We start from the raw sequence: 21,995 nt of genomic DNA on the forward strand, positions 1-21,995 counted from the left end.
TGACAGAAAAATATTGTTTACGTTCTGTTCCGTTTCCGTGTGGATATGGCCTCGAAGGTATACACAGCAGCACAGGAAGAGCACTATGAATGCACTAGAATTTTGAATTACCATTATTTCCTGGTAAAATCGGACTAATGTGAAAACCGCAACTGCTATGAAGAGAGCTTAATGCAAACTCCTATTAACTATATAATATCTTATTATCTGGTTACTGTATTCCCTAAAATTGTTTGCTTATGGCAGAATGCTTCTACGTCCAAAAGCAGGCCTGCATTTGCTGTTTAGATGACCGGTGTATCATTTACCTTATGCACTAAGAGGATGAGATAAGATGACCTTGGAGTGCCTCGTAAAGCATGCATTCTAGCAGGGAAAGATTGACTGCTTCCCTCAGGGAAAAGGATACTGTATGGTGAGATTGTGTTCCACTCAGATGGATCACCTTACTTTCCTAATCAAATTAGAGACATGTAATGAACTATAAATATGTAGAAATGGACTATAAATGATCCAAATTTGAAATAATGTTGATTAGGGGTGCCATGGTTGATGTTGTCATTTGAGTCGCTGCACTCTGCCTGTCTAGATATTTGAAATTTGATCCTCAGTCCTGCCTCGATTGATTCAGAGGCCTATTATATGCAGTAATTGCATACGGCTGCTTTTAACAAGTATTAGTCATTGCATCTGTGAATTGCATTACTACATTTATTGAAGGACTTGGAAGATTGCCTGAAAAACCCTTTTATTCTCCTTGTCCTCATTTTGAATCAAAAGCAAAAGGATGAAATATCAGAAGGGAAAGTGCACTGATACACACCCAAAGTCATTTCTCTTTTTATTATTGCCAACATTGTTTTAAGGCTTTAATTACATGGTGTTAAAACTCGAGAAGTTTTCTCTTTGTCACAGAACCTATTGAAACACCTTTTGTCAAAAAGTAGTCTTTATGCCGTAAGGCAACAGTGCTCGCCACTTCACCACTGTGGTCATAGTTTCAAAACCAACGCGTATGTGGTATGCATTGATTATTGATTATGGCCACTATCTAATTGCAATACATAGAACTACAACACATATAATCAGTACCCAAGTATCAAGAAACAAATCATGACAAATCTCCATGTTTCCATGGAGTGCAGCAGTTTGGTTTGCTACAGTACGGTACCAAAATAACCTGCCTCTACCATTCAGTTTTTGTGGCACCCTTCCCTTGGACCACCAGAGCGACATACTTTACTTTTTTTCCGGCCGTCTTTCTCTTCAGTCGATGTCATCCTCCGTTGTCGTTGCACCAGTACAATGTCGCGCGACGTATCTCGCTGACGCAGCCATCCGGCACAGCCCACACCCTGCCTACCAAGTGAAGGGGCTGTTCTCAGTTGGAGCGCAAGCCTTACCCAGGGCTTTACCCTTCCAAACTGTACTGTATTATGCCAAACCAAAGGACTAACCATTTCCCACAAACCGACATGCTTGTACTGGCTACAGCAGGTCTCTTTGTGACAAGCAATGCTCTGCCCTCTAAACCCATGAGTTGCCAGTAGAAAGAAACATATGCACTACTTATTCCCCCCGTGTGTGTGTGTGTGATGCTTCTTGCCCACTCCTCAACATGTACATGCTTCCATATCCCAATCCAGCATCTGGCTTGGCACTTGGCTCTGCTCGGCTTTTTGGAACAATTTAAATGGATAATCAGACTGCTGCTGCAAAGAAAGTGGATTGTGCATCACTTAATCTCCAATCAGAGCCCCATAAGCTGCTCCTGGTGCCGAATTAGACGGGCTGTATGTGAAATGAGACCAGACCATGTGCAGCAATGTAACATTCTGGTTCCAGTAAACTCTTGCACATCTTCCCTGGGGAGATGGCCTTTTCTGTACACCCCCCCCCCCCCCACACACACACACACCCAAATGAGACATAAACACCCATTATTAGCGCTCTGGGTGCAATATTTGGTACAGATATTGCTTTTTATTTCATCTGCTGTCAGTACTGTGTAGCAGATACTCAACAGTAGCATTTCTTGCCACCAAGCGCACGTCTGTTTTACTTTTAAGTCAAGTCATGTTTGCGGTGCTCCCCCACATAAGTGGAGCTCACCTCGTCGAACTGTCTTTCAAATCTCTACAACAGCTTTGTAATTCAGGCCCTAGTAGACCCACCTATAGGATCCAGTTGCCTATATATAGTCGACTCCTGTACCTGACTTACCTGAGAAAATATAACACCATAAGAAACCTACTTGTATCAGCGGTGATGTTTTTCTACTTGAAAGCATCCGAGTGGGGGCTTATGTGGATGCATGTGGGGAAAAGTACATTTGCTGTGCATCAACAACGACAGAACAAGGGGAGAACAGGACCGGACTGGCTTTGTTAGAGATATTATAGTTGTGCTTTCAGACTGCCACATGATATAATGCAGATAGGGCTGGCTCTGTAGAGCTCACGGCTGGTGTGGAGATTGACCCTGTTCCACAAAGTTGGAAAAGATGAATGATGACCAAGGTGATGGAGTAGCTCACTTTGTCTGTGACTTTAATTAGCACTAATATTGTGTATACATGTGTTTTTGATACTATTAGACACTTAAGTTCTAGAGATTCTTGAGTTGAACTGAAGCATTATATGGCAGCAGAGGACTCGGAGCAAATAGTTCCCTATGATGGTAAGGTGCCTGTGATTTATTCTGCACTCTGTGAGCCAGAGGCCAGGGGTGATGAATATGACCTTCGCTCCCTCTGAAAGGAGAACTGATTTTCTTGCTGTGAAACAAGCACTGGAAAGTGAGACAGTGGTAGACAGCAGGACGAGAAAAAGAAAAAGGGGGTGGAATGAAAACTCTATTAGCCACCTCTGCCACAGGAATTCATCAGCACTTGTAATGACAGCTGCCCTGACTAGGCAATGAATTGGCTTCAAGTGTCTGTGTGCTAGAGCAAGCAAGAAGAACATTAATACTCCTTAATCAAGGGCTATGTTGGCATATTCCCTCCATTGTCTCCCTCCTGTTATTCCATCCACCGCCAGAGACAGCGTTTGCTGAGACAGAGAAGACAAGTCTGATTAGATCTGTTGTGGAGTGGAGTTGCCTTGTGGTAGCTGTCGAACCTCACCTCTGTTCTCCTCTGATTCATATGTGACAAGGCTAGGCAAGCTTTAATGTTGTCAGATTTAGTTAAGAGTGAGGAACTGTTGATGAGGTTGCAAGAGAGTGTGTGAGCGATCAACATGAAACAGTCACACAAGGCCACGGCTGATTTCTTTTGGTTACATTTTCAATGGGACATCCATTTTATTTGATCGTGTGCTGTTTTTTCCCATCAGCATGTCAAAGCGTGCTAGTGTTAAAAAAACATCCGTTTTAGCAGTTCCTGTGGTCTGAATGCACTGTATATACCGTGCTGTTTGCTAGTGTGTTCAGCTGCATTTATGTGGTCATAGATATAGTGTGGCTTAATGCAATATACAGATGACAAGACCCAAGTAGATGAACATTCTAAATAAGTGTGACCAAAAGCTTTATTTCCAAAGGCAGAAGGATTAAACTGTTTGATGAGCAGATTTAAGGGTGCAGGCATAGGCTACAAAAAGGAACACTTCTGGCCAAGCATCATAATCTTTAAACCCGTCTCCGTATCCTTTCTCTCCCATGATTGCTGTTTGATATTTTTGCTTTAGACATCGTCTTCCACACTCCCCCCCCCCCCTTCCCTCAAAGTGGACTGTAATAGGTTTAGTAAATATTACATCTTAGTGCACTTCCAGACAGTGTATTACCACGGCACTAAAATACTCCCCTCTCTTAAACCAAGTTGCCTGATTTAATTCCTCCGGCATGTTAGATAATGCCTTTCCTCAGTGAATGCTTTGTGTTTGTGGATATCATGACTCTCCATTTGCTTCCTTCTTTCCAGACCTTTCATACGCCAAGTTTGGGTGATGAGGAGTTTGAGATTCCTCCAATTACACCTCCACCAGAGATGGAGTCTGGTCTGGGTCTATCGGAAGTGGACTCACCTTTCCCAGCAATGCCAGAACCCCCAGGTCCACACAGGGGTCCGTTAATCCCTCAGTTCCCCCCTCAGAGCCTGGATCTGCCATCCATTACCATCTCACGCAACATGATGGATCAGGAAGGGATGACTGTCAACAATGGGCAACCTGTGGTGAGCACTCCTATGCATTTAAACCGCTAGTAAATCAAGAAGAGGAGTAGTGTTCTCATTTGTCGACACACAACCACTGTGCTACTGTTCTACTTAAAGCGGCAGCTCCAGATGTGGTAACCAAACAAAAAAAGATGTGATTCATAAGTATGTACTTCGGCACACCTCTGATGCCAGAAGCATACAGTCCTGTAATGGGCCCTTTATACTGAGCCATGACGTCTCCTTCAGAGTTTTTTGTACGCCTCCTGTTGTCAGTGCATCTGGCACAGCATCTGGCCTTGTTTACAGCGCAGAAGGTATATGATCACGTTGAGTAAATGTCATGATATTATGTTACTTACTGTGAGTGTATTTATTAAAAAGAAGAAGAAGAAAAAAAAAGGTGTGGAGGAGCTTCCTCTGTAAGGTGAGCAGATGTGAATAGATCACAGGTGTTTGAGCACAAAGCACATGCAGCCCCAGAAGGACAGTGAAAATGGGACCCAAAAGTGCCACAGATTCACATGCTCATATTTAATTCATGATGCTGATGCATGGTTCAGTCTAATGTCTCATGCACCTGCTTTGTGTGTGGAGTGCAGGTTCCGATTTGTCTCTGTATTGTTGAGGATTACCTTCCTCGACGAACATATTTGTTAATCCGTCTTCCCTCTGACACAGATGGTCAAATGTGGAACACTAGGCAAAGTAATAAGTCTCTTTATGTTGATACTGTACCATAGATGGTGAGATTGTTGTCTCGGCGTGGAAAGACATTTTCAAATGCCACAATCATAGAGGCATTGAGGAGGAAAAATGGAAATGTCACTGGCCGACTAGTTGTCTTACAGACCTATTACGAACACGGGAGATTCATTTAGGAGAAAGGGAAAAAAACGAAAGGACAAAGGAATGAGCTGAGAAATGATGATAGCGATGCTGAGTTTGCCCTGTGAACCACGAAGCACAGGAAACGTGTCATAATCGTTATAATTGTTTGATTAAATGAAAATGTTTGAAACCCCCCCGCCTCTCTGACTTCTCTTAAACACATTTTTTTTTGAATCTCACGGATATTAGAGCTATTTATTTACATTCCATATGGGAAGGAGCTATAAAACTTTACAGTTTTTTTTTCTTCTTCCTTCCATGCTCCTGGCATGTCAAATAATTGCAGCTTTTAAAATATTTCTGCAGTATACAGTAAGTGAGCCCCAGAAGGCTTTTGCCTAAAGAATTTTCATTTCATGGTCAGTTAAGCTTTCTACATCTGGAAGAAACAGAACCTTGACACAATTACATTCCCTGACTTTCTCACGACTTGCTGGAGGATTAGATTTGATTCTCAAACATTATTCCTCTTTAACACCATTTGCATGGCTCATGTCTCTGATTGTGCAGACTCTATTAAAAACCGAGAGGGAGAATATGGGTTTCTGCTCCTTGCCTTGTGGCATTGTCATTGGCACACCACTCACTCGTTATCAGTCATCGCACATTGTATCGCAGGGGCGGCGGTGGCCCTTCATTTTTCTAGTAAATGGGATTGATACCCAAAAGTCCTGTGACAATGCCTGTGGAAAATGCTATTCATCTGTGGGTTTATCTCCATCTTCAAAAAGAGAACGCAACTTCTTCTTTTTTTTTTTAATGAGATAAGTAACAATGCTTTTTTCCAAGTGAATTCTATACACAGAGACAATGATTTACGAAGCCCCCTAAGAGGGGTGTTTTGTCATTTTGTCAGCGCACTGATAAAGGGATGACAACCTTATATACATGATTACATTCTGTATTATTTGTTATGGCTGCAGGGGCAAACAAATAAACCGCGCACTAGCGCAATTACATTTTTCATCAAGCCACCATGCTTATATTTCTTATAACACCTTGTCCTGGGTTTCCTTTCTGTGCTCAGGCTTGCTGTTAGAGAATATTGAGTGTGTGTGTGAAATCCTGTCTCTTATCAGGACTTAATGAGAAACCCAACCAGTGAATATACCTTGGCTATTTTCAAAAGCTTCTTCCATGTCATTGCTTTGCCAAGTGTTCTGCTAATTCCTGTCCCCATAATGTGCAGCGTATGTTTGGCAAATTGGCCACAGATGCCGAGCTTCTACAAAGAGAAGTACATTTTCTCAACTGCAATGTGCCTGGCACAGCCCTGGATCTGAAGTCATTATTTATTTAATCTGCTCTCCTAACAAGCTTCTGACTCTCATTTTTGTCTCCCAGCATGTGTCCTTCTGATCTGTGATTGAGTCTCAATAGTGCCAAATAGTACTGGAGTTAGAGCTGCCAGTATTGCTTTATTCACAATTTTCTTCCCGATTTTCTCCCTCCTGCACAGCGAGGGTCTCTGGGTTCTATTTCAAAAAACACCTGGTGCCTTTGCCACATTTGAGTTTTTTCTTGACACGTGTAAGGATGTACTGAAATGGGGCTCTGTGTCCTCCATGATTGGATTTGAAACCTACAGTAGTCAACCAGTTGTGCTGCATGTTAAAATCAATATTGAGGAGATACAAGCCCTGCTCCCCTAATACATTTGCCACCATGTGGCGACGTATTATGATATATTTTTTCATCCCAAAATGTCATTAGCTTTTACAGCAGCAAAAATATGCTAATGTGTAACAGTGTTTGGGCCCCATGCATCATGCAAGGTGAAAGAGAGGCTGAAAAACCCATTTACAGTGTGTTGTTCACATGATTTGATATGCCTTGATATTGTGGAGATTACCAGTGAGAATAATGCCCTGGGTTTTGACTGGTCAGAAACCACTATATCCTGAATCAAATGGAAAATATGAGCACTGTTGCAGAAAGCATGTTTTTCCACACTTCCCTCTTATCTCCCTTCCAAGCCAAGAAGCACTGACATGAGTTGTACATCAATTTAAGAGAGTGGATTTTTTTTTTTTTCTTTTCCTTTTCTCGCTCCGCTTCTTTCTTCTTCTCTCCCTCGACTGACAGCTATTGTGACACATTGGGTCAGTCAGAAATGAAAGATATTCATGCAAGCATGCAATGCTTGTAATGAAGACTCAGCTTGACCTTCTGCATGATTGATTCTGTGATTTACTTTTCTCCGGCAGCTCTGAAAATGAAATGATGCCGTGTTGGACAAGTTTTAAATACCCATAATGCATCAAGAGAAATGGATGAAAGAGGTATGGGTCAACGGCTGTACCCAGACCAAGGGGAGGGAACCTGCCGGTCCCACATTGTAAGGGTGGCGGGGAACTTTGGGGGGTGGGGGGTGTCGTTGAAGGGAGAGAGATTTGTTTTTAAGTGGGGGTTAGAGGTTGGCACGGCGGATAGACTGAGTTTGCACACCACAGAGAGAGAGAGAGGGAGGGAGAGAGAAGTGTGTTTGACTCAGACAGGGCAGGGGAAAGAAAAACAATTTATCTTCATGCTATTATAGCCTTTACCAGCATTCACAATTCCATTTTTCTCATTTGGCTTAAGCACAGACTTCAGCAGGTTGCAGAAAATAGAGAGAAGAAAAAATGATGTACCCGTTTAAAAGCCGAGTAAAGCAATATGTGCAGAGTGCTGATAAACTATCTTTAATAGGACTGACCTTTAATGCTGGCAAAAGTTACTGGGGAATTCATCCTTATAATTACCATATAGATGATTTTACCCCACTCCTGCCATGGAACAGTTCCAAGAGCCCCGGCATTGATTGAATGGAAATTGAACTTGTTAACATTCTTTCAGCCTGTTACAACTTAGTATGTCATGCTACTGTTCTTAAATTCACCTCAAATTCCCACTCCCAATATCTTTGCCATCAGACTGGTGCTTAAACCTGAGATTTGTATCACCTTGGTGAATGTAATCTGTAGCAGCTGTGATTAGGACTGGATGAAGCAATAAGCCAGTTCTTTTTATTTATTTATTTTAATTCTTCTGCACCATGTTGTTAACAGCGTTATGTCGATGCTGACAGCAGCAACACAATGAGGAAAAGAAGAAAAAAACAAACATGGGTTGCAGACTAGACTTCAGCTTGTTAGTGTAAAACATACAAAGACAATCCTGACTGAGGAGGGCGCATCTGGCCCTGTGCACTCGGGGAAAAAAAGGACTTACTTGCAGATTTACGATCACTATCAAAATATCTGGTTGGATGTGTGCTGTGACTGCTGACAATGCTGCAATCAAAATGCAAATGAGGAGGCAGAGGGACATAAATAAACATCCTAGCACCAGAATCATATTCACAATCAAGGCGACTGTTATTTAAGATGATTTCCTTCACTCGTGTGTGTGTGTGTGTGTGTTATTAGCTGTTATCTTTTCATTCTGATCAGACATGCTAATGCTGGTGTCGCACTGGTGAACTGTCACGTTGATGCCACTCTTTACTGATCTAATATGTGATGAAATACGTTATATTCATCAGCCTGAATAATGTCTTTAAGTGTTTTAAGTTTTCATCATGTGTGTGGAAAAAAATCCTATTCCACACACATGACCGAACAGGCCGTTTTATGTGAGTTGAAACTGCATCATAGGGGTTGGACAAAAGTGATACAGATGGCCACGGCTAATGAGCTCAGTGTACGCGTCTTTGATGTTCACAGCGAGCAGTGGGCAAACTGCGAGCCATTGCCTTTTTCGGTAATGAAGATGACAGTAGCGATTGGAACGCGGTGGGTTGCCGATACGTGGCGTTCGGTCACAGTCTTGTTCATCGCGGCTTTTATTTGCGAGGAAAATACGGAACGCTTCCACATTTGAAGAGTCACAACAATACGTCTCCGATTGCTCCCCTAACTCACTCTCACCTTTAGCGGAATCCGTCTTGCCGATGTAAATATAAATCTGCTCTCACTTCCCAGATTGTGTTTATGATAAGCAGTAGACATGGCATATGAGAAAGAAATGGGTTGTAGATCCAATATGTTTCTGTCTGAAAGGGTGTTCCAATATTGTTTTGGAAGCAGGCATTCATAAGGTTCTTTCAATAAAGCCAGGTGCGTGGGTTTATGATGTGTTGATGTGAGGGGAGATTGAGTTTGTGCTGCTGAAAAGTAGATGGATGTATCCTCGGAGAACAAATCACCTTTTCTGTTGTGCTCCCGTCCCCTCCCCTGCACCATGTCAGCTCTGCCGGCTCCCTGATCAGTCGTTCCTCTGGGGAGCTGGCAGGCCTCGTCATTCCGTCCTCACCATGCGACCTACACCTTGTGTACGATTCCTTCAAGAACTTCTTTAAGATAAAAAAGTAGCGCAAGAGATTTTGAAAATGTTATTACATTATACCCCGGATGGTAGAAGAGAGAGACGAGCCGCCCCAAAGCTCTTGAGCATTAAACCTTCAACTGGTTGATTTATGGATTTGATTATATCCACTTTTTGCGTGGTCAAACATTATTTATGAATTGTGGGTCTTTCACAGAGATACAACTCTAAATCTAAACGGCGCCAAAGCATCTCAGCTTGTGGTCATCTCAAACTAATGTGTACAAACTGACCGGAAAATGGTATTTTTTTTATTGTTAAATTTGAAGTTGTGTAGCGCAGTGCAGGGAACTGAGTCCTCTTCCTCCGCCCCCCAGAGACCGGCCAGTCAAAAGCTGTCACAGATTTCCATACAATGGAGTTTTGAAATGAATCAACGGAGCTATGTAGCCGTCTATTACTGACTTCTAAAGCTGGCTCCTCAGGTGTCCAGATAATTTATCATGGCCTGTAATAGAGACATTTAAGACCCAGGACATTGTGACATATGATCTGCCACATAACAATCCAAAGAATCTAGTGACCCGATTTCCTGTCTGGTAAGGGGATACACCTTCATGATCTTCTTACACTGGGCAGCAGGCTGTCTTATTGAGTACAGAGATATCTTGTGTGTAACAGTGTGAAAGCAGAAGAAAATGGACCAACAAAATATTCTGCTAAATATGATCTGATCGCTCTCTCATCAACTCCTCTCTTTCCTTTTGTATCACAGAACGTGGGCTCGGGCCACCTTCGCCAGTACCCACCTAACCCAGCCATGGTGATGAAGTCCATCATCAGCATGAACAGCTCCAATGGGATGATAGCCCGGAATCAGCTGACCACTATCAACCAATCCCAGCTCAACACACAGAACCTAAACATGGCAGGACCCAACATCACCCATACCTCCCCGTCTCCACCGGCCAGCAAGTCTGCCACACCATCACCCTCCAGCTCCATAAATGAAGATGACCAGGATGACGGCAACAGGGTCAGGGAGATGATTTATATCTAGACTAATTGTTGGGGGGGAAATAACATGCAGGCGTAAAAAAACAAACGTTTTAGTACATTTCTGCATCTCAAAGTGTTCTGTTTCTGCAGGTCATTGGTGAGAAGCGACCAGCTCCCATAGATCCCACAAAGAAACCCAAGACTCCTAAGAAGAAGAAGAAGAAGGATCCCAATGAGCCTCAGAAGCCAGTGTCCGCTTATGCCCTGTTCTTCAGAGACACCCAGGCCGCCATCAAGGGTCAAAATCCCAACGCCACCTTTGGGGAGGTGTCCAAGATTGTGGCCTCCATGTGGGATGGTCTTGGAGAGGAGCAGAAGCAGGTACTGTACAACATAACTTGTTATTTGTTATTCGCACCATTCAAATATGTTGATACTTATTTGTACTAATCTATGAGTTAGAAGTGAATATTATTCAGTGTCTGTGTGTGATGTACTATATGATGCCTGAGCTCAAAAGAATTGCCTTTTAAATGATTAAATGTTTGCATTTTTACTTAACTTTTTCTCCTCTCAGGTTTACAAAAGCAAAACAGAAGCTGCCAAGAAAGAATATTTAAAAGCCCTTGCCGCATACCGTGCTAGTCTGGTTTCCAAGGTGAGAAACTGCCACTTCATTTCACCTGACAAATGTGTGACTTTGACAGTACGGTAAATTGAATTTCCAAATTTGTCGTAATGTATTATGCACCGTGAAATTTTAGTTTTTTTTTAATAACTGAAGTAATTTGAGGCGCAGAAAATGCATGGACTAACTTTTGTGAAAGGTGTGGCTTTGTAGATGATTTCTGATGTTTTTTTTAATCCAGGCTGCAGCAGAATCCGCTGAGGCCCAGACTATCCGCTCAGTGCAGCAGACCTTGGCCTCCACCAGCCTGTCCCCGGGCCTGGTGCTGTCTTCACCCCTCAACCAGCACCCTTCCATGTCGCCAGCATCCCAGGCCCTTCAACGGGCCATTGCCCCAAAGCCTCTGCAGATGAGACTAGGAGGCAATCAGATTGTGACCTCTGTCACAGTTTCCCACCAGAACATGTCTGGTGGGATCCCACCACAGTTGCTTGGCCAGATGGGTAGTGGAGGTGGGGGCATGGTGGCAGGTGCCCAGTCCACGGCAGTGTCTCAGATGAGCCCGCCCATGCAACCGGTGCAGCAGCAGCATTCGATGCAGCAGCTCCAGCAACAGCAGCAGCAGATGCAGCAGCACCTCCAGCACCATCAGATGCAGCAGCAGCAGATGCATCACCAGCAGATCCAGCAACAGATGCAGCATCAGCATTTCCAACACCACCTCCAGCAACAGCTGCAGCAGCATCACATGCAGCAGCAGCAGCAGCAGCAACAGCAACAACAGCAGCAGCAGCAGCAGCAGCAGCAACAACAGCAGCAGCAGCAGCAGCAGCAACAGCAGCAACAACAACAGCAAATGCAGCTGCAGCAAATGCAGATGCACCATCAGCTGCATCAGCAGCAGATTCAACATCTCCAGCAGCAACAGCAGCAGCAGCAGCATCAGTCCCAGTGTTCCCCACCCCAGCACTCTCCCGGTACACCCGGTGCGTCACTGGGCAGCCCCCAGCCTCCCCCACAGCAGCAGCCACACCCCTCCCAAATCCAGGCCCATGCTCAGGTCCTGTCCCAGGTCAGCATTTACTGAGCCAAATGGAAATCCTATCTCAAAGAACAGGAATAAAATAAAAGCATCATTCCATGTTGCTTTTCTAAGTTGCACTTAAGAAGTGTGTAAGATTTAGAATGTTAAACAAAGAACTTGTCCATTGTTATAGACGGATATGCACATGCATGTACAGGAGTTAAACATGTTAGCTGGGGTTTTGTCTATAAAATAGGCTGAACTGCGACGGTTGCGGCGACCGCCCAGCAATTGTTTATTTGTTTGTGAGGTCTTTTTCAGTTGTCGATTTGAACTTACTGGGGGCACACGGTGTGTCTTTTGCTGTTTTATTTAACAATAAATCTTATTTATGAGGCCAGAGTTGTCAATTCACTGCAGCAAAACGAAATTCTTTTTCCGGGTTTTAGTAGGATTTGTATCCGTTGTTTCCTGGACGTAATGACTCACAGGATCCTTGCTGGAAACAAGTAACCCACACATCAGTCTTTGTTCTGACACTGGGCAAAATATAACGACACTTTTGTTTACTTCAACCGTTCTCCTTCACCGGGCGTCTCGCAGCTGTTAACCGTTGAAATGGCACGGAGGAATCGAGTCAAATCGAGTCGCGCGCTCGTCGGAGCGCCTGGCGATATTTCAACACGTTCAAACCACATCGCAAACATTGTCGTAGAGAATAAGGGGAACTGGAAATATGGCTGAACGGACTCAGACAAAGACTGCCATAAATCATTTATGTAATCACATCATCAAACTGTAGCTGTAATCTGCTGTACATGTTTTGTAGAGTGGGGAGAGCTGAGACCTCCTTTATCCAGTAATCTACCCTCCAGGTGATTTGCCCCAAAGCATTTAAACCGACACAACCCAACCAACACCCCCCCCTTCGTGAAGAAGTCGTCTTTAATCTATTTGTTTTTACTTCAGATGTTTAACAATTAAATTATGTTTTTATTTTGTGAAGCAAAAGGGGGATATTTTATGGGAAATGCTCATTTCTGGATCAAGGAAGATGGTTTGGGGATTGATGTATTTTTATTCTGCTTATTGATACCGTCTTTGTTTAAAAGAAGGGGGGAAAAAAAAGGAGAAACTAGCAGAGCCAGTTTGTTGCACTGCCAAAGCCAACTGAAAAGATATCGGAGGTATTTTTTGCCAGCTGTATAGTCCCTGAGAAAAAGGAAATGTTGTACATTTTTCATATCACCTGTTGTAAAGTTTTAATATGTGAGGCTTTAATTAAAACATTGTTAAATGACCTGTGGATTGCTATATCACATAGTGCATTTCTGCTCTTTTATACTTTTTTTATGAGTTATAATGGCAGTAATTCATTCTGTTTGCATTTTGCTTACAAACCAACTGCTTCTGGAAACGGTCGATAGGATAAGTGCACATGGGTACGGAGTTCATAGACGAGACGTTTTGGGCTTATTTGAGAAAAAAAACTAATTTAAAGTTTGCGTTTTTTGTTGGGCCATGAAGTCAAATCCAGAGACGTTCCATCTCTAATATGATAGTAGCCATAATTTTGTATGAAGTATTATATATTTCTTTGTGTTGCTGTTCAAAATTAAACTATCAATCACAAATATTTATTTGAAGGAATTTGTTTGTTTCCAAAGTTATCTCGTTGTAAACTATTGAAATAGAAACACTTGATATTTTGTAGGGAAGACTTCTACCAGAGGGGGGGGGGGAAAAATGCTTTGCAGGGAAAATGAGCATTAATGTTGGCATTATTATAGTGTGTGCTGTCTCTCAGTGATCTGACTGGAAGTCCATTGTAACTGTGTGTAAAAACCATGCTGATACGCGACAGGGTCAGCATGTAACTGGTACTCGTCTCAATAACGGTTCCCTACTCGCACACCAGTGCATTGGATTCTGCTTCTTTCTTATTCCCTTCAAAATCGCTTCATTTCCAAGACATCCCCAGGGGTTTGCTGAGCTCCGTTGAATAATATGGTGAGCGGGGGAGGGAAGGCAGGCAAACAATAATTATCATATCTTCACAATAGGCTGTGAATCCACTGGCCCAGAGATGGCCTTTTTCTTTTTTTTTTCCACAGGCAGCTGAGACATTTTTAAACACGAGTTAATGTTAGTTACAAATTAGGAGTGAGAATCCCCTGTGCTTCTGTGATAGCGGCATGGTGGATGGAATGTTTTTTTTTTTTTTTTTTTTTTTTTACATTTTGTTTTTCAATTAGCTACTTTAAAAAAAAAAAAAAAAAAAAAAAGCATTTGTAATCCGGGCTGAGGTCTGTCTGTCACCGCTGCCGCTGTGATTGGCCGCTCAGCTCCGTGTGGAAACCGTGCCCATTTCTCTGCCTTGATTAATTGCAGCATCTGTCCCGTTAGCAGCCCGAGTGAAGAGGTCTGCAGGAAAACTGCAAATAAATGCTGGCAACAGTCTTAAAGTGCTTATGATGAAATGAAAATTAAAAACAGCAAGTGCTGTGCATGACCTGAATTTCAATACAAGGGGAGAAGAGGGGAATGTGAGAGTGGGTGTCCATGGATACCAAACACATGCTTTAAAAACACACAGTAATGAGGCTCTGGGAAATCGCTGTTATTATTCTGAACAGATTCACAGCAGAGCCCATTAATAATGCATGGGCCTCCTTGTTATTCCATAACCCCTCAGTACTGCGGTCACTGTGTGTACAAATATCTCACAGCCAGGGTTGGAATTATGGGACTCTGCAATAAAAAGGTTACAGATATTTTCAAAACATTGTTATACACACACACACGCGCACGATTTACAACCATAATACACTGCAGCGGCTATAATAGAGAGTGGTTTCATTTAGGCAGGTGAATACATAAACTCCACCTGCTTCATGCGGTACATTTTGTTGTATCTGTAGGATAAATATTTCTTCCACAATGCAATATGATCGTTGAAGTATGAAGCAATCAATATCCGCCATGCTTCTTTCTTTCTTTCTGTCTTTCTTTCCTCATCATTACCCGTCGCTGATGAAATGCATGAAGGGCACTATGACATTAATATGTCATTTAAGTAATGCAATCACGAGGTGACCTAATTGTCCTCCTCCCCTACTGAGGTCAGTGGCTCGGCAGTGCGCCAAGGATGACTAAGGAGTCAGATGTGGAGGCTGGGGATTGAGTATTTTAATGATTTATTTGGCTCTTTTGTTGTTTTCCTGTCCAATGCACAGATACAATGTGAGTCGAACAAAAGCCCTGCTGACACTGGCCATCTGACCATCAGACCCCACGCTGCAGCCAATCTCACAGTCTGGACTCAGGTCACAGATGCAGGACCTGCCACTCTGCTCTGACACTAAACTTGAGGAGAAAGAAAGAAAGAAAGAAAATAGACAACAAGCCTTTTTTCTCCATGTCCAATGCCAAGTCTTGTTTACAGAGAGGAACGTAGGCCTCCAGTCAAATGGCTGACCATGTTGAAGGAATTCTTGACCTTGCAACAGTGAGGTTTATGGAGAGAACTATACTGGCGATGAGTAGCGAACTTTGTTTGGGGTCTGCGCGCTCGTTGAATTGCTGACATCACTGACCAGTGGTAACATTTTTTGTTGAGAGAACTTTTGACCTGCGAGAGTGAAGGAGAGCCACAGATTCGCTCATGCCTCTGAGCAAAGTTAGGACATTCAAGGGAACTAGTCAAAATCTTATCTCCCCTTAAACAAGCTTTCACATTGAATTGCCTTTAAGTATTTAAATATGTTGTCCAAATAAATGGAGGTGTTAAAATGTATTAATTATCAGGGGAAAACGTGCCCAAAATAAGAATAAATAAATGAAGGAAATATTAGCTGAAGTGTAAATAATCACATATGCACTGAATCCCCATCTTCAACATGTGAACTCACAAATGCATTCATTTTATTCGTGCAACTTTTTAACCTTGGATTTATGGGCAGTGATGTTGCCAAGGTGACACTGATTCAGCCCTTAGGCTTCTGCCTCTCCTTTGTTGAATGCTGTAATGGTAAATCTGACCTGCCAGTCTTTTTAAAGCTGTCAACATTATGCACTACTCTGCTAAGGCAATTCAGTTATAGCCTCTATAATATATTCGGCCTTAAAATGATATGCTAGTTATAGGCACTTTAACTAAAAACACTGTAGTTGTACACCAGATTTTGCGTGTTAAATTTGAAACTTGAACAGTTTAACATATATTTAAAATAACATTGGTTTGAGTCTTTGTATCAGTGTGCTCGGTGTTAAAGGGTTAATAACATTGAATCATATTTAGTTGTAGCACTTTTGTAGCGAGGGATTTTGCATATAAGACTTGAATTGATTCACTTTGACTGAGCATCAAAATACAATATTACAATACAAAGTATAAATTCATTGCTTGTCATCAGGAAACGAGGAGCTGGTTTGTTTCTGATTATCGTGGTTTGGTCAGTATGTTGTTGTGCATTGTCAGTATTCAGCAGACCAAACACATCTGGAGCTTTTATTCTCTGATGAGTTACACAGTTGATCTGGGAGAAGAAGAAAAAACCAAAACAATAATGCATTGCAAGCTGTCAGTGATTTGAAAAAGCTTTCTTTATTGTGACAGATCATCATGCCCCAGAGGTTGACAGATGTCTCTGCATAGGATGGATATGACACCAGTTTCTTTTTATTTGGACTTTGTTTGGTTTAACAGTGTAAAATGCAGCTCGCTCTCTCCCTTGCTGCCACTTTCCGATTTATTTTCATCAGTTTTTTATTGTCTTCAGCAGTATCTGAACATTTATTGTCTTCAGCAGAGGATCCCAACTCTGAAATTGCCTTTTATTGCAACTTACTTAGGCTGTTAATATAAGCTATTACAGAGCCAAAATGTTTCTATGGCAACAAAACTGATAAAGTGCACCAGGAGAATTGAACGATAGATTACACGTGCACACAGTGTCACATCCAATTAACTCGAACTGACTGTACGCCACATTATGCCCACGACTAGCAGGAAAATCAATAAATATGGACGATACTCAACATGGTTCCCCCCCCAGTTTCTTTCTTTCATCCCTTACAATGCCAGAGAAGCCAAGACAGATCATGGCACTAGGATGTCCCTGCTGCTACAAGAGGCAGGTGCTGTGTAGACACCATTCAAAACTTGGCCTATTCAGTCCAACTCCTCTAACGCTCCATTCATGCATAGCAAAACACCATCTGCTCCTGTTTTGCCTGGAGCAATCACAGCTGACCAAAAAAAGGAGAAGAAATCCATGATAACAGCTGTTGCCAAACAAAAGGCAAACAAAAGGGAGTAGGAAAAGGTTAGAGACAAGTTCGGCACCAGAAATTACTCATTTGAGGAGGCGAAGAAAAACATTTACTCTCGCCGTCCAGCAGAGAGACAGAGAAGGGGTTAAACGCGAGGCGCTCCGTCCGCGGGCCTGGCAGACTTCGAACAGTGCGGGATCAGGTGGAAACAGATTCAAGCTGAGGATGATTCTTTTACACAGTCGACTCTCAGGACCACAAGCAAATGAGCCGTACACTTTGTACGGCTGCTGCAGGTGATAATGCACAAAAGACAAGTCATCCAAGAAACTGGATATACTGTCACTGCTCTTACCTGTTGCTATTAAAAAAAAGTTACCGTGTCAAGGCTGCAACCTCAGGATTAATCTGTTTGGACATACAGTATAGAGAATAGGTATCACTCTTATTGTTGATATATTAGCGTTTTACTGACATTGACAAGAAAAACATGTTATTATTAAGTGCAATAAATTAAGAAATGTACTTTTAATTACTATAAGAAGTAATAATGTACATGACTTACTTTAGGTTGTCACTATAGATGGATATGTTATTGTCATTTGTATTTTAAGACGTCATCAAAACAGTCGTTGCTACTTAACATGCTTACAATCAACTCATCGATGATTTGACTAATTATGGCAGCGATACGATGCTTTTGCCCCAGCCTGTCGACAGCAAACAGTTCATTAAGATGAAAGTTAAAACAGCAAGTGTAAAGTGGGGCACATGCATTGGAAAATGATGTGAAATAAAACTAAAAAATAAGATTCATTACCAACCAAATGCCACTCAATAAACACGGATTGGAACAGGGGATATAAAAAGCTGTGTGTGTGTGTGTGTGTGTGTGCTTCGGCAGGGCTTATCATTTCCGCCCTACCCTGCTTTATGCTGCATTGTGTTGTGATTGGCACTGGTGCTCGACCCTGTGAGGCCTAGCTTGATCTAATGTATGGCTGCTGACCTGGGGGAGGGGCTGCGAGGCGAAGGTGAAAGACCAAACAGCTTGCATGCCTCCGGACCTCAGCTGCCCATGCAGACGGGCGAGCCGTAGGAAGAAAAACAACCACTGTTTGAGCCACACAGAAGCGCCATGGCCGCCGTATACAAAACTGACAGGAATACAACTGCACCTGATACACAAACAGTTAAATGGCAAAGGAGGGAGGGATTAGTAAATGATGATGATCTTACTCACTGTCCCCATGGGGATAATTAAGTTTTATCTTATCGTTCCTTATGCTGACTATGAACAGACCTGGATCTAATTGCATTTTCACATGATTCATAACATTAAAATAATTCCTTACCACTTTACCAGATGGCTGGGTGTGTTCTCTCTCTGCCATAAAAGAGGGGGGGGAAAAAGAAGTTTCAGATAATTAGAGGAAAGCAGCTGGAAAATGTTTTCTTTTGCTTTTATCATGTGATCTAAAACATGAGTTGTGTTACCTGAAATTCTATATATGCTAGGCAATTATATGAAGACGGAGAATGAGACGTTTTGCAAAAGCGTTTGTTTGTTTTGAATTTGACTATGAAACATGCAAAGCTTGGTGTCGGGTCCTGCGCCCGAGTGCGGGTGTAGGTGGAGTTTTATTCATAAACAGAAGCCACTGTGGCAGTTGATCAGTCAATTTGCTTAACAAAATAACTCGGTGCCACTCCTTGTCCATGGGCGGTGCGTCGGTGGCCTCTCTTTGTCGCACTGTTGCAGAAAAGAAAAAAACAAAATAAATAAGTAAATGTTAAAACAAAGACATCTGGACAGCTAGTCTTTGCATTGTGTCTGAGCTATGGACTCTGCTGAGCCGTGTGGATACCTGGACAGTGTACAGTAGAAGACATAATGAAGCAGGGACAGACAGGAGAGAAGACAGGCTCCAGCCGTGTGCCATTATAGGTGATTTGTCTGCCATACTGATTCCAGTCCCAGTAGTTTTATCAGTTTAATGCCCAGGCAGCATTCATTATTTCTTAGCCGGGAGGGTCAGCCTTCAGCAGAACAAGTGTGGGCTGTGTTTCTGTCAAAGAGGGAGGGGGTTAGTGCTTGACCCGTAAAGCCATTCAGTTCATAGAAAGTGATCCATTGTTCAGCTCCTCTCTTTGTTCAGTTGCCTGCAGAGAGTGAAGGGGCCATCGAAAGGGGAGAGAAGGAGCAGCGCCGGGGTCTATCTGGGTGCAGGGGTCTGCACTTACCCTCAGCACATTCTCACCTAGATTCCTCTCAGTCCCGAAAAGGTCACACGCCCGAATGTTTATTATGTGTGCCAGTGTTTTGTAACATATACGCACTACAGACACTTCACACCTCCCACTTGCACTACATGCATGTGAGCAGGATAGAGGCAAAAAAAAAAAAACAGCTTTGTTTGCAAAATGTTTGTGCTTCTCTTTCTCTGTGGATACTTAAGAAAGAGCGATAATGGGTTTTAAAATGCCGACTTGTGTCTCTGATACAAGTAGCTCCATTCAAATGATGAGAAGTGAATACATCGCCTGCATAAATATCTATCGCAGGCAGGTTTTCGGAGTAAAATACAAATATGACATTTACCAGGTAGATCTACGATGTTTACCATGTTATTGCTTTAGCATGCAAATGTTTGTCAGCACTTTACACAAAGTATAGCCGACGTCCTTCCTTTTCTAGTTGTAAACCAACATATTAGACACATTTGTATGGGTTTTATTGTTAGTATCTGCTTGTTTTAAAGTGCTGGATTGTGAATCAACACAGAAATGTACACAAAGTACATACAGAAGACGACAACAAGAAAATGTAATAATAAAATGACAACAGATAAGGGAAATCAACAATTACTGCTTCTTTTGGTCTGAAAACCTGAATCAGTTTATGTTGAAGTCAGTATATATATATATGTATATATACATATATATATATATATATTTTTTTTTATGTATATATATGCATGCAAAACACATGAACTATTAAAAATGTTGTGTCTGTTCTTAGCCAGAGCTCTGTTTGTTAATATGTGTGACTCAAATGAGGAGCAGATCACATTTTATGACAAATTCATGCAGAAAGGCTCATCACTGAAAAAAAAATATTAATGTTACTTTAATCACATTTGTACATTTTACAAAAAATAACTATTTCAGTGTTTTTACTTAAAAATGTCACATTTTATTTAATGTGTGACTTGGTATTTATATGTATTTTTGAATCTTCGTTTTAGTATGTACATTTGAACCATAACACCAAGTAACATTAACTGGTAAAAATGTATTGACTGTGCAACCTGATCAAACTGAGTACAATGTACTTGGGCAACAGAACTTAACCTTTGGTGACGTCATGGAGAATTCGTGCTGTTACCTTGATGCCGGAGTGGAAACAGAACTGCGGGCTGCGGAAGGACATATGGCTTACGGAGAATTCCTTTGATTTGGGCATCATGTGAGTATGTTATGTGCTTCGTAAATGTTGTCACTACTGAGTCAGTGTTTGGATAGTCGGTCTCTTAGCCGGTTAGCGGTTGTCGCATGTGCTAGCTAGCAAACGCGAATGGCGCGAGTAGATTACATACAAAGTCTGCCAAAGCCCCCAGGCGTTTCTTCATCACCTCCCCCGGTACCGGGGCAGTATGAAGTGTCTGTTGCTGTGTGCGACACTGCCCCCAGTACCAGGGGAATCAGCAACGCTCCTCCAGTACCGGCGGTAGCGTCGCCAGCAGCGACAGACACTTCAATACAATACTTCAATAATAAACACATATGAACGTTTTGACCTGACAGTTTGTATATTGTTAATTTTTTATTTAATTTAACTTTGAATTTTAGATTTATATTAAAGTCGCACTGTGATTGTATGTGTATTTAAATATAATATGTATGTATATATATATATATATATATATATATATATATACACTGCTGTAATATATCTATTTTCCACATGGTACTGTATATTTTAATAAAAATACATTATAGATAAATTAAGTTCAATATTTAAAATGTGAAAATAATAACAATATATATGCATTTATTAAAAGTATTTCATATGTTCATTTATCAACACTGTAGGTAGCACACAGTAGAACAGTTTGAAGCTGCTGTTCCAATTGAAGAGAACATACTTGTGTACTCCCGTACTTGGCGAGTATGTACTCCAGTCGTACTTCTTAAGTACTTCCCAGAAACATGTTTCGTTTTTATCACCTTTTGTTTCAGGTCAAAGAAGAGGATCACAAGAGTGCATCTGGAGCGAAACTTTTTGACACAGCTTGATCTGTACACTCCCAAACTGCGGGAGATGTTTAGGACAAATGGCGTGGTTGCAGGACCAAAAATAAGGCCTATGCTGGATTCACTCAGTCAGGTAAAGTTAAAAATGTATAAAATTTGGGTCAATGTATGTTGACCCAAACTCACATTTACTGAGAAGAGATTTCAGATGAATTACAGATGAATTGCATGTTGGCAGAGTAATTGATCTTTCTCCTTTAACTGACATACAATAACTCCTTAACGTTTATTGAAAAATGTAATATTTTTGTTGCTTCTCACTATTCTCTTCCCTTTCTCTAATACTTCAGAACACGTTGTAAACAATGAGGCATTTGTTGGTAAATATGAAGTAATATGAGTTATTACAAAAATTGAAAATTGTCTGCAGTGGAGCTCATCAAAGACTACTG

The 21,995-nt window shown here is 41.9% G+C and overlaps 1 protein-coding gene across 1 annotated transcript in view; it reads left to right on the forward strand.

Annotated features, from left to right (window-relative positions):
- The window catches only part of tox3 (TOX high mobility group box family member 3), a 36,757-nt gene extending 23,445 nt beyond the window's left edge, over positions 1–13,312 (forward strand). Inside the window, exons 3-7 of the mRNA XM_058630177.1 lie at positions 3,929–4,180; positions 10,137–10,397; positions 10,511–10,741; positions 10,938–11,018; positions 11,230–13,312. Of these exons, the coding sequence (XP_058486160.1) occupies positions 3,929–4,180; positions 10,137–10,397; positions 10,511–10,741; positions 10,938–11,018; positions 11,230–12,075 (1,671 nt within the window). The 3' untranslated portion in view covers positions 12,076–13,312. The remainder of the gene's footprint in view (positions 1–3,928; positions 4,181–10,136; positions 10,398–10,510; positions 10,742–10,937; positions 11,019–11,229) is intronic.
- Positions 13,313–21,995: the final 8,683 nt, after the last annotated feature.

The sequence above is a fragment of the Solea solea genome, chromosome 5 (assembly GCF_958295425.1).
Source record: "Solea solea chromosome 5, fSolSol10.1, whole genome shotgun sequence".
In the NCBI taxonomy this organism is placed as follows: Eukaryota; Metazoa; Chordata; class Actinopteri; order Pleuronectiformes; family Soleidae; genus Solea; species Solea solea.